The following is a 12,242-nucleotide window of genomic DNA, read 5'->3' as shown; positions in this document are numbered from 1 at the left end:
ACAAAATGAATGAACAGTAGGAAAAAAATCCAGTTGACTAAAGGAGTAACTAAATAAGGAATTCATACACCAATATCAATATAACTCAAAGAGGAAGCTATGGAAATCTGCCAAAGAGGAAGTACAAAATAGTAATGACAGTGAAATCAAGATGAATGCTTAACAACGATCCCTAAATGTAAGACACAGCACCTCCCTGAAAGCAGTTACAGGAAATCTTGAGGTTCTGTCTGACTTTGGCTTGGGTCATCCCAGCAGCCTAGCCATCAGCACAGGGTAGATTAATCACCCTTCCACACCTTGAAAAAGATGTGCCCTTGACTGATTAAATTCTCAGCAAGCAAAGAGCTGGCATTTCCAACCTGGGGATATTCCCAGCAGTCACTGGAGAAGGGTCTTTCGGAGCAGAGCTAAATTACCTTCTGCTGAAAGATTTCAAAACTTCCTCACCTCTCCCAGAGTTTCAGCTCACAGTCTGAAGAAGAGTTTAGCCTGACATACTAAATTAATATCTGAAAAGTTAAAGCAAGGAATAGTAACATACAACTTACAAAAAAGGAAAGAATAAGAGAATCTGATGAAGGGAACAGAAGATTATAGAAGAAATGTAAATTATGAAGAAATTAAGTACAGAACAGTTCTCAAGGTGATAATAATGGAAACTAAAAATTGAAATTGACTAGGAGAAAGACTTAAAACAGGCCACATGCTTTCATGTTTGTGAGATTCGACTTGCTGCAATATAGGTCCTAGCTATAATCAATATAGGTCCTAGCTGTAATCAACATAGGTCCTAGCTGTAATCAATATAGGTCCTAGCTATAATCATTTTAAGATGACTATCCCCCATCTTTGATAATCCATGGGGCTCCAGTCAAAAATAATTAATCTAATGCCTAAATTATATAAAAGAGAAATGGATGAATCTATAAATCACAAGCCTCCAAAGAGCTACTTAAGTGATAATAATACTAAGAATAATAGACTTATGTTGTAAACTTCTTAAACAGAGAATTGTAAAATGTTAAAATACAACATTATAAAATACATATATACTTTTTCACCCTCCTTTGTTCTAAGTTATTCAAAAATCATTATAAATGTTACTGTAGCACAAAAGAAAGTCTTTTTTTTTTTAAATCTGCAAGTAAAATAGAATTCCTCCCTTAAGTTTCTCAAATATAGTCTGTTAACCTGAAAATCACACAATTTATCAATTTAGAAAGGAGTTTGTTTCTTATAAGGGTCACAGCCTCCAAGTTTGCCATCCTAACAGCCTGGGAAGCATAGCCTCCGGCAGAAGCCATTATCAGACACTTTAAGGGAGGGACAGGTAAAACAGGAATTTAAGCAGAATAAGTTGACCAAGTATACATATTCAACAGGTTACAGCAGGATCCATGAATATTCATGACCATGGTCCTAATACATGCATACTGAATAAGCACACATGTTACGTACAACTTACGTTCACCTTGAGGTGGAGATTTAACATTTACATGTATTAATTACAATTAGGCCCTCTACGTAAAAGGTCTTTTCATAACGCAAAGGCACTCAAGTGTCTGTAAACAGGCCAGAAGCAGTCCACGGTTGGTCTTCATATCAGAAGAAAGTTACTGAAATCAGTACCTCTTCTAGTGAAAGCTGCAGTTATGGCTGGTGGAACAGGAGTCAGTCAGTCAGCATCTGGCAGTGGAAGGACTGCCGTGGCTTTAATAGAGCTCAGCTCAAGGCCAGTGCTTGTTTAGCTGCCAGAGAAAAAGAAAACCCTGGTGGCAGATAGAAGGTAGTTTATTAATTTTTTTTCAGTTGAAATCATATGATTTATTTTACAAATTTGTTTTGCTTTAGGTGCAGGAGTGTGTGACTTATCCCTGCCTGGCATGGTCTTAGTTCTTACTCATTATTTGGTATCTTATTGCCACTCAGAGTCTGTTCTGTCCGTTCCTATGATCTCATTTTAGCACTGATGCTGGTCAGTTGTTATGTTAAGCTACAAAAGGGAGGGATTATAACAAGGCAAATCCAACCTCCTGGCCCATCGGGGCTGGAAACCCAGTTTGTATGGCGTCTCTGGGGTCTCCCTGGCCAAGGGGGAATCAGTTCAGTGGTTGGGGCTTAGGATTTCATTTTTAATTTACAATGCAATGAAAACTGGAAATCGAGGTCCTGTTTTCTTGGAAACCTCCATTTCCTGGTGAGCAGCATCCGTACCCAGATAGGGGGAATTTTCAAATCTCTTCCTTGTTTTCCAATCTTCTTCCTCCTTTACCAGATTATAGTTTAGTAAACCTTTCACACTGCCTGTAATGACAACTTTCCAGAAGAAACAGGAGGATACACAATGGCGAGGCAAGGCCTGAGCTCTGAGCAGCAGCAGCGCCGGCTGCAGGGCAGGCTTTGCTCAGGTCCATGCTCTAGGGACCCACCCTTGGAAGAATGCCAGCTAGAGCACCGTGGCCTGTGGACCGTCACAGCCCGCCCAGGGAACTTCAAAGAGAAACTTAACACGGAGCTCCTTGGAATAGAATTATGAGGGGTTTTTAGGAGGTTTATTTTAACTTATTTCATAAAATTCTGAAGTGCAAAGTATTGTAGAACCAGAAGGGACCCTCCACATCATCCCGTTCAAACTCTCTTTTCACAGATACGTAATCTCAGTTCCTCGAGCCCTGGGGCGGGGTCTTGCTTTCCAGTTTCTTTTCCTCTCACATTTCTTTCTTTGGAACTTCTGACAGACCTCTCTGACTCGAGACAGTTGCCTGTTTGGTCTCCCCAGGCTGCCTATTTTTAGATACCCCTTGGCTCCAATCCAATCGGGCAACACCAGGTACACAGAGACAACCATCCCTGGCCTGGAGGGCGATTCATTCTGTTTTTCTTGGACCCACAGACCCCTGCTCTGCTGGGCTGGACTTCTTCCCATTGCTTGCCTAAGCACTGTGCCCAAGACCTGGTCTCTCCCAAGCCATGAGTGTGAACTGTCTTTGCATTCCTTCTGCATTAAAAACTGGCCAAAGCTGTGAGGGCACCGCTTTGACGGCTGTGTGAACTTGAACCCTCTGCAGCCTCATCTGCAAAATGGGCATAAAAACATATCAGCTAAGAAACCTTACAGGGTTATTGTAAGCAAGTATGACAGTTTGTAAATAATAGAGACATTAAAATTAGCATATGAGCATCATCACCAATCTAAGAAGGACAGACCGGATAAATAGGAGTGGAGAGGGCACATCTGCAGGGAGGTCCTGAACACTGCAGATGTCACCTATGCAGGGAAGCCTCACTCTGGGCACCCTCCTGGCCAGCGTGGCTCACACGCTTCTGTCTCACTGCATTCGCTGCCTTGGCAAATATTTATCTGCCTCATGAATTCCTGGGAAAAGCAAGATGTCTACTTTATTTTAAAAAGGGGTTGGAGCGGGGAGAAAACCTGTAATCCCAGTGACCCAGGAGGCTGAGGTGGAAAGAATACTTGAAGCCAGGAGTTCAAGAGCAACTTGGCAACACAGCAAGACCTCCCCATCTCTACAAAAAAGTTAAAAATTAGCCGGGCATGGCGACATGCACCTATAATCCTAGCTAGTTGGAAGGCTGAGGCAGAAGAATCACTTGAGCTCAGGAGTAAAAGGCTGCAATGAACCATGATCATATCACTGTACTCCAGCCTGGGGGACAGAGGGAATCTCCACCTCTCCATCTCTAAAAAAGGAAAGAAAAAAAAGTCCTTACCAAAAAAAAGGTGAGGGGGATCAGAATTTCCTGGAAAAAGCCAAAGCTCTCCTCTTTCTCCAGATGATTTATAATGCTCTCAGTCCCATAAAGTCATTGTCTTGGCAAACCAATCAGGTAGAAGGCAAAGGCAGAGGAGAGAGAGAGCCCAGAAGTCGAGATTAAAGAACAACAATCCCAGGAATGGAAAAGCAGCGTGGAGGCTTTTGTGATGTGCTGCAGGGATTTTCTCAGCAGTCTCGAGTTATTCTAATTTGGCAGCTACCTCACACTACCCCGGGGCAAGACCATAAATGGGACCCCGCCCACACAGCTGCCTCCCTGCAATCCTCTATGAGAATCTCTACCACCATCCTAAATTCAGAATCAGTCTTCCAGTTCAGGACTTGCTGTTTCACTGTCTCCTCACTCTAGTAAGATATGTTTCCGAGGGGAAAGCGGAGCTATTGATTTTTTTTTCCCATTCAGTTGTGAGCTGGTGAATTGCATTATTTCAAATCTCACTTGCAAGGAGGCCTGACATCAGCAAAGACTGAGCGTTGTGGAGCTGAGCACAGGTGTGATGGGGATGCCTGCAGCACCCTGCATAATCAGTGCTCCTGGCCAGGGAGCCCCAGGCAGTTCAGCTAGTGGTTGGAGGTGGAGCGGGTATCGCAGGCCTGGCTCCTCTCCACCCACCAGCCTCCCCAGCCCAGCCCTGTTGGAAGGCTCCCAGATTCTCCAACCAAGGCTCACCAGACCGCCTGTAACCAGGAGTTAAGTTTGTTTCACAACAATGGTTTGTAAAAAGATGTGACATGTTTCTTCCAAACACACAACCAGAGACAATTCGTCCATGAGCTGCCAGAACACATTTCACGTGAAGCATAAAAAATCCCAGGAGCTGAGGAATGAAGAACTCAACCCAGATGAATACAAGCCAGCCAAGCATTTCTAAAGAACATTAGAAAGCATCCTAGGCAGCCCTCCACGTCATCACTGTGGTTATTACCATAATTATTCCTCCCTCACTTTGCAGTTAGCCATATGCATGCTACACGAGGTCACAGGCTGCCCTCCCCTGGTTTTCCAGACACACAAAACCAACAAGCCAGGGAAGGCTGAGCTAATGGCCCTGGAGAGAGATGAGCTGCAAATCACCATTCTCCTCAATTTACACCAAATAAATAGATGGAATCTCACGCCACACATGGAGGGACCGTGATCCGTAGAAAACCCTGGACAATGTCACCTCCTCCCTGTGTCCCCTTATCTTTTACCTCTCCTCCCTCCCCCACCGCCACATCACAATCCCATTACAGAGAATGGGAGTGGAGTCAGCATGGGTGGACCAAGGACGATGGGTTTCATGTGGGAAGAGAACCAAGCTCACCGGAGAAAAGCAGTTCTTCAAAGGAAGACTTGCAGGAGAAAATAAGGAGCTTACTTTAAAGCAGAGGGGTTGAAATCCCAGGGATGAGAGAAATTCAAATGAACACATCTTTTAAGTGTTCCTGTTCTTTCCCACACCGCTGCTCTGTCAGCTTCCATACTGTGGACCTCCTGATTCTCCAGTGCTCAAAAAGCGTTCTCCTTTTGTTCACTGGAAGAAAACCATTTTTGTTGGCTCTACTCAAAAGGCAGCTATGATGTCTCTGGGATGATAACACTTCATCTCCTCCTGCTAAATTATTTGATCCAGAACACAGATATTGGAAAATTCAAATGGTTTCTTTGGTTTCTATTATCACACCCAAACCAAAAATCATGGGGTGTCCTTGACCCCAGCACATGTCCTCTAATTTCAACCCATCTCTGACATTGGCCGGGGGTTCCCAACAAGCTACAGTCAGAAATCATGGCCTCCATGCAAGCACGGGAGTCTCCTCCAGTGATACATCCAGAAATGCCATGTGCTATTAGGAAGTTTCTTTTCAAATTCATGGGTAGTTGTCCAGAGAAGAAAGCATGTCCTTCCCTTTACAATTGCAAGTTAGAAAGTTGAGTAAATCAGAAACAGACGGCACCCTGAGTTTGTAGCTGGCCTCTATGAAAATCCTTATAGATGATGATAACAGTCATGATGTTGAGCGATCTGTTTCTCCAGGTTTTGTGACAATACTAGTCTCTGCAACTTCTCTTTATAAGACCTCAATATTTTCCTATTTCACAAGTTGTCTGGCTCTCTCCATCTGACCTAAGAAGAGCCTATTCTCATGAACAACAAAGGCAGCTATTGATGTATATAAGATGGGTTCATTTTGCTGAATATACCTACAGGATATTCTCCCTAAGTCAGCATTTTCTAAAAGACAACCAATACTTCATAGCAAAAATTAGATTAACAGGATCATGTCCAATTAGTTTAAAATACTGGACCAGGCAATCTCTCTGATGTGTTAAACCACCTGGCTTTCCACTGGCTTCTTTCAAATGTTCTGTTTCTGCAGATCCATGCTGCAGCCCATCAGCTTGGAAAACACATCTCTTCCTTCTCAAGTGGAAAGCCCACATATTGATGATGGGTTTTTCCAGTTGATGGTTATGGCAGGGAGCAGTCTGATGCCTCACCTCCCTACGGTGGAAGAAAGGAAGCTGACCAATCAAAGCGTGCACCTACACAGCCCCAACTGCCCTCCAGATGGGGTGGTACCTCCCTGCACCTCAAAGTAAATTAGATTGATGCCAAGGGTCACCTCTTGAGCATCATCCAGATAATGAGGATGTCTCAGGGTGGCCACACTCTAGCTGTACAAAACCCCAGTCAGTGCTGATGGCCTCTGCTCACCATGAATGTTCCAAAGGTCATGTTATTAACTAGTCATTCAATTGCCCAGCTTTTTTTATACCTTTTTATTGCTCTGGTTTATTCCTACCCTCCCATGCAAGTCTTCACCCTTATATTCCTTTTTTTGTCTTTGAGATGGGGTCTTGCTTTGTTGCCCTGGCTGGACTACAGTGGCACAATCCTAGCTCACCGTAACCTCAAACTCCTGGGCTCAAGCAACCTTCCTGCCTCTGCCTCTTGAGTAGCTAGGACTACAAGTGCTCTCGATCATGCCCAGCTAATTTTTTTACTTTATTTTTTTATTTTTGTTGAGACTTGGTCTCAAATTCATGGGCTCAAATAATCTTCCCGCCTTGGCCTCCCAAAGTGCTGGGATTACAGGCGTGAGCCATTGCTCCCAACCTCATCCTTCCATTCCCAAGATCTCCTCCTACGTGAAGCCTTCATGGTTCCTAAAAGACCTCTTCCTATAGTCACCTCAGCCCAAAACATGGCAGCCTCTTCTTGACCTGACCTCTGTAACCTCAGTGGGAATATTTGGATTGGAGGATGACAGATTCTCCCCAGAGGACCCCACAGACAGCAGTGCCCCGTGTTCAAGACCATCCTCATACGTTATTTCCCTAACAGCATCATAAAATCAGAAAGCTACAACTTTTGAAATGCCTCTCAAAAGTTTAACCAATTGACCAGAGCACTGGATTACTGAGTAACATTCATGCCTTCTCTGTGACTCATCCTGAGCAAAAGGCAAGCCAGAGGACATGGGTAGAAAACCAGACTGAGTCCTGGGTCCAGTTCTACCAGCCAACCATATTGTGGGGCTCCTAATTTTAGATGAGGAAAGAGAATTAGTCATAGAAGTCGCTTCCTTGGCTCTCTAGAAGGAAACCATCTTTTATAGGTTCAGGCCCAAAGACAGCCATAGTTGTACACAAGATGGTCTCTTACTAGCTACATCATCAGGGAAACTTTCTGAGTTTTTGTTTCCTCACTTGCAAAGTGAGAATAACATAACAGCCTACCCACCACCCCAAGGCAATAGCTTGAGAATGGTTCTGAAAGTGCAGGTGGGAGAGAGCAAGGCTGTATTGAAGGGACCTGTTTCATTTGGATGAAAACTGACAACAATCCAAATCTCTTCCCCTTCTCCACGGGCATGAGCCATGGGTTTAGAGTTCTGCCTGGAAATATTCGGGATAGAAGGGGAATGGGAGGAGATCTGAAGTAACTCCCTAGAATAGCATGTGCTGCTTGCTTTTATAGACTGGATAGAATGTAATACATGTGGAAGACAGAAGAGTCATTCACTAAGTACGCTAAGATACATTTGGATGGGCAGGTTGAAGGCCTTCAGGAGACTGAAATTTCCATTGTAAAGATAGCAACTGGAAGCACAATAAAGTGCTTACTACCTTCCAGGCTCTGCTGAGAGTTTTCTATGTATTTACTCGTTTCATCCATGTAATAGCTCTAAAATGTAGGAATCATTATCATCACACCTTCCCTCAAATCAGCCAATAAGGGGTTGAGTAAGGAGTCAACCTTCAACCCCAGACAATCAAGAAGCAGAGTCCGTATTCTCAGCCACTGCAGGTGGTGAGCTGTAGGAAGCCTTTTCTTTAGCACAGTGGCTGCGCCGACCATTGCTCCCACTCCTGGCTCTACCGATGTAGCACGTGAAGTCCCTACTGCTCATCTGCAGATCCATTTTGGTGCGAACTCACTTTTCTGTCCAACATGTGTAAGTGTGAGTCTGTCTGTCTCAGAAATAAGAGTATAGCTCGTGAAGGACAAGAAAGGCTTGGTGCAGTGGCTAAACCTGTAATCCCAGCACTTCAGGAGGCTAAGGCAGGAGAATCACTTGAGCCCAGGAGTTCAAAAGCAACCTGGGTAACATAGAAAGACTTTATCTCTACAAAAAATAAAAATAAAAACAAAAAAATAGCCAGCTGTGGTGGGCCAAGCCTGTGGTCCCAGCTCCTCCAGAGGCTGAGGCAAGGAGGATCGCTTGAGCCCAGGAGTTCAAGAGCAGCATGGGCAACATAGAGCAACTCCATTTTTGAAAAAAAAAAAAAAAAAAAAAAAAAAAAACTTTAAAAAAAATAGCCATATGTGAAGGCTCAAGCCTGTGGTCTCAGCTACTCCAGAGGCTGAGGCAGAGAGGATCACTTAAACCCAGGAATTTGAGGCTACAGTGAGCCATGATTGTGCCACTGTGCTCCAGCCTGGGCAGCAAAGCAAGACCCTGTCTCTTAAAAAAAAAAAAAAAAAAGAAGGGCAAAAAGTAGATGTGTATCTTATAGACATTCCATGATACAGAATACAGGGGAGGTTCTCTCTCCATAGGAGAGTGGAGAAGACTAGGCTTCAGAATTAATGAACAGGAATGTAAGTATCACTTTTCTCTCTTATTAAGTATGACGTTGGGCAAATTGTAACCTTCTTAAAACTTTGTCACCCGTAAAATGAATATAACAACGGAAGTAACTCGTAGAGTCAGCTTATCACAGTGCCTGGTACATAAGCACCTAATACATTTTAGCTACCAATAACAATAATAATCCGTTCTTCCAGATGGAAACTTTGTCATTGGGTATCCCTCTCTCAATGGCTCATCTCCTCCCTTAGTAAGAAGCATAGTTCACTAGTCCCCAGATGATCGTCCTCAGCAAAAGTCTGCATCAGGATCTCTAACCAACTGAACTCCAACAGTTCTCAAAGGGAGAGAGGGTTCCCTGAGGGTGTTTCCAAATGCGGAGGGTGCATATTGGAATGGGGAGGAGCATTTAGTGGGTTGAGTGGCCAGGATGTGAAATAACTTGCAATGCTCAGGACTGCCCTATACAGTGAAGAATTTTCCCACCCGAAACACTAATGGTGCTTCCGCTGAAAAATACAGGTGGCTCGGGAAATGTTTAGAGATGAAAGACAGCTGACAAAATCATTCCAATGAACAGGTCAAAGAGGTGAGCAACCCAAAATCAATTAGGGAATCACCAGTACCTCCTTATGGTTTCTGGTGGCTCTGCATGGAAGGGAATCTGACCGGCTGAGGCCAGGGTGTCCCGCAAGGCCTTGCTGACCTCCTGCAGCTGACCCAGGGACAGCCGGCCCACCAGCGGGGTCAAGTCACAGCCCTGCCACCGGAGTTGCTGCTCTTGCTCCTCAATTTCCCTTCTCAGCTGTTGATCTTTGGCTTCCAGCACAGACATCCTTGCTTGGAGAGCTTCAATTTCTTTCTGTGGAGAATGAGGAGACCAGATTTTATAAATTAACCTTGCTCATGGCAAACTGCTCTGAGGATAATGACTCATTTAAATGAGAATTGGCCATATGCACCAGAACCACGAAGCTCCCCTTCTGAGGCAGGCAGATTTTTGGAGTTTGCTGAACTGGAAAAATCATGCCAGCTTTATATTTCTAATGAGTTGGCATAAGGAAAAACATTCCCTCCCAAGCATTGAATAACTATGGGGGGTGAGCCAAGAATTTGACTTGGAAGAACCCAGCAGATATACAAATGACTTACTTCATTTCGGATGGGCGAGTTAAGACATGGGGCAGGGAGCGTCATGTACCTGAGGTCTGAGCTAAGCAGGTAACCCCAGCCACAGACCAAAACAAGAAATGCAAGGGACCCTTTGTTTGTCTGTCCCCAAACACAAGAATTCAGAATAAAGAAAACGTTAAAAAAATCATGGCTTCTTAAGTCCACAGGAATGAAAAAAGAATGAGATGCTGCCGATAGTGCCATGCAGTCTAAAGATCATGAAAATACAAATAAATGTAATTTCTACAAATACAGCAAACTGAAATCCAAATAATGCATAAAATATCATCTAATCTTAGGGTCGACAAACTAAACAAGCAGCAGGTAATGAACACCCACAGCATGATAGCAGATCATCATCTCACTGCCCATATGATTCTGAATCAAAAATAAGACTCTTAATTAACATACTCCCATGTTTTGTGCTTCTAAGAGCTCAAATCTAACCCTGGGTGTCTCCTCACTTCTTATACACGTTCTCTCAGCCCCAAGGTACATCACGTACAACTTCTACTGAGGAAGGAGACCCTTAATCCTCCTAAGCTTCAAAGACCACTTCCCTCTAGACTTCTACATTGCATTTCAATAGGAGAAGTAAAGGCTGGCAGACCGGGGCACCGCCCTTAACCGCACTCCTATAGATCACAGGCATGCTATGGAGGAATCTTTCCGGAAGGCATTGTTTTTGCTTAAACACGATCAAACCACCACCTAGTCACGTACCCCATGCCTACTTCATGGATCAAGATCCTTTCACGTGTAATTTCTGAATTGTAAGGCTTTAAAAGGACAAGGATTTTCTTTGTTGGGGAGCTCGGCTATTAAGGTATTTTCACCTGCCACAGCTCCCGGACAAATAAATCACCACTTTCCTCCCTGTTCCCTGATCAAGAGGTTTGTTTGCGGCTGCTCCTGCTTCACTACCTCCTGAATCCACTTCAATTATGGGAGTGGGGAGAGGAATGGGGAGTCACTAAAAAATGTCTACCACCAAGACATTCTAGAAAAAGGTAATGCCTCAGTATCCTCGATTGCTCCAAGATTACACCATTACTGACAAAGTCTCTCAACTAACCTCCCTACCTCCACCCTTGACTTCCTCTACCCTACTCTTTTTCTTTTAGTTTTTTTTAGCTGGTAAAATACACATAGCATAAAATTCACCATCTTGAGCATTTTTAAGTGTAGAATTCAGTGGCATTAAGTACATTCACATTGCTGTACAACCATCACTGCCATCCATCCATAGAACTCTTTTCATCTTGCAAAACTGACACTCTGTACTCATTAAAAACTAATTCCCCATTCTCTCTTCCTCCAAGTCGCTGGGAATCACCATTCTACTTTCTCTATGAATTTAACTCCTCTAGGTAGCTCACCCAAGTGGAATCATACAACATTTATCCTTTGTGACCGGTTTATTTCACTTAGCATAATGTGCTCAAGGTTCATCCATGCTGTCGTGTGTGTCAGAACTTCCTTCCTTTTAAGACTTAGTAATATTCCATTGCATGTACATACACATTTTATCAGTTACTTGTTAATGAGCATTTGACTTGTTATCAGCTTTTGGCTATTGTGAATTATACTACTATGAGCATGGGTGTATAAATATCTCTTTGAATCTCTGCATTCAATTTTTTGGAGATATATATATATATATACCCAGAATGGGGTGGCTGGACCACACAGTAAATTAATTTTTTTTATTCTTTATTTTTCTTTTTGAGATGGCGTTTTGCTCTTCGTTGCCCAGGCTGGAGTGCAGTGGTACAATCTTGGCTCTCTGCAACCTCCGCCTCCCAGGTTCAAGTGATTCTCCTGTCTCAGTCTCCCGATAGCTGAGATTACAGGCACCTGCTACCACACCCAGCTAATTTTTGTATTTTTAGTAGAGATGGGGTTTTACTGTGTTTGCCAGGTTGGCCTTGAACTCCTGACCTCAGGTGATCTGCCCACCTCAGCCACCCAAAGTGCTGGGATTACAGACGTGAGTCACCGCACCTGGCCCAACTTTTAATTTTTTCAGGAAGCTGCATACTGTTTTCCATTTTGTCTTATATCCTATTCCTAATACAGTAGTCAAATTATTGACAATGTGGTCAGATCCTGTCACTTCACTGCTTAACAGCATCCAGTGGTTCCCTGTTGTAATCTGAGAAAAATCCAAATCCTTTCCAGGCCCTT

The 12,242-nt window shown here is 43.7% G+C and overlaps 1 protein-coding gene across 15 annotated transcripts in view; it reads right to left on the bottom strand.

Moving 5' to 3' along the window:
• The window catches only part of DISC1 (DISC1 scaffold protein), a 380,547-nt gene that overhangs the window by 247,688 nt on the left and 120,617 nt on the right, over positions 1-12,242 (bottom strand). For 13 of the 15 annotated variants that reach the window (XR_012513582.1, XR_012513584.1, XR_012513586.1 and 10 more), the window contains exon 6: positions 9,509-9,744. The exons of the other annotated variants lie outside the window; for them this stretch is intronic. Coding sequence is in view for 3 of the 13 variants with exons in the window: in XM_074385319.1 (XP_074241420.1) it covers positions 9,509-9,744 (236 nt within the window). In the remaining 10 variants the exon portion in view is untranslated. The remainder of the gene's footprint in view (positions 1-9,508; positions 9,745-12,242) is intronic. 15 annotated transcript variants of the gene reach the window in all.

Source organism: Saimiri boliviensis, chromosome 14, assembly GCF_048565385.1.
Source record: "Saimiri boliviensis isolate mSaiBol1 chromosome 14, mSaiBol1.pri, whole genome shotgun sequence".
Classification (NCBI taxonomy): Eukaryota; Metazoa; Chordata; class Mammalia; order Primates; family Cebidae; genus Saimiri; species Saimiri boliviensis.
Note: the sequence above shows the minus strand (reverse complement) of the source record. Positions and strands in the feature narration are given on the sequence as shown.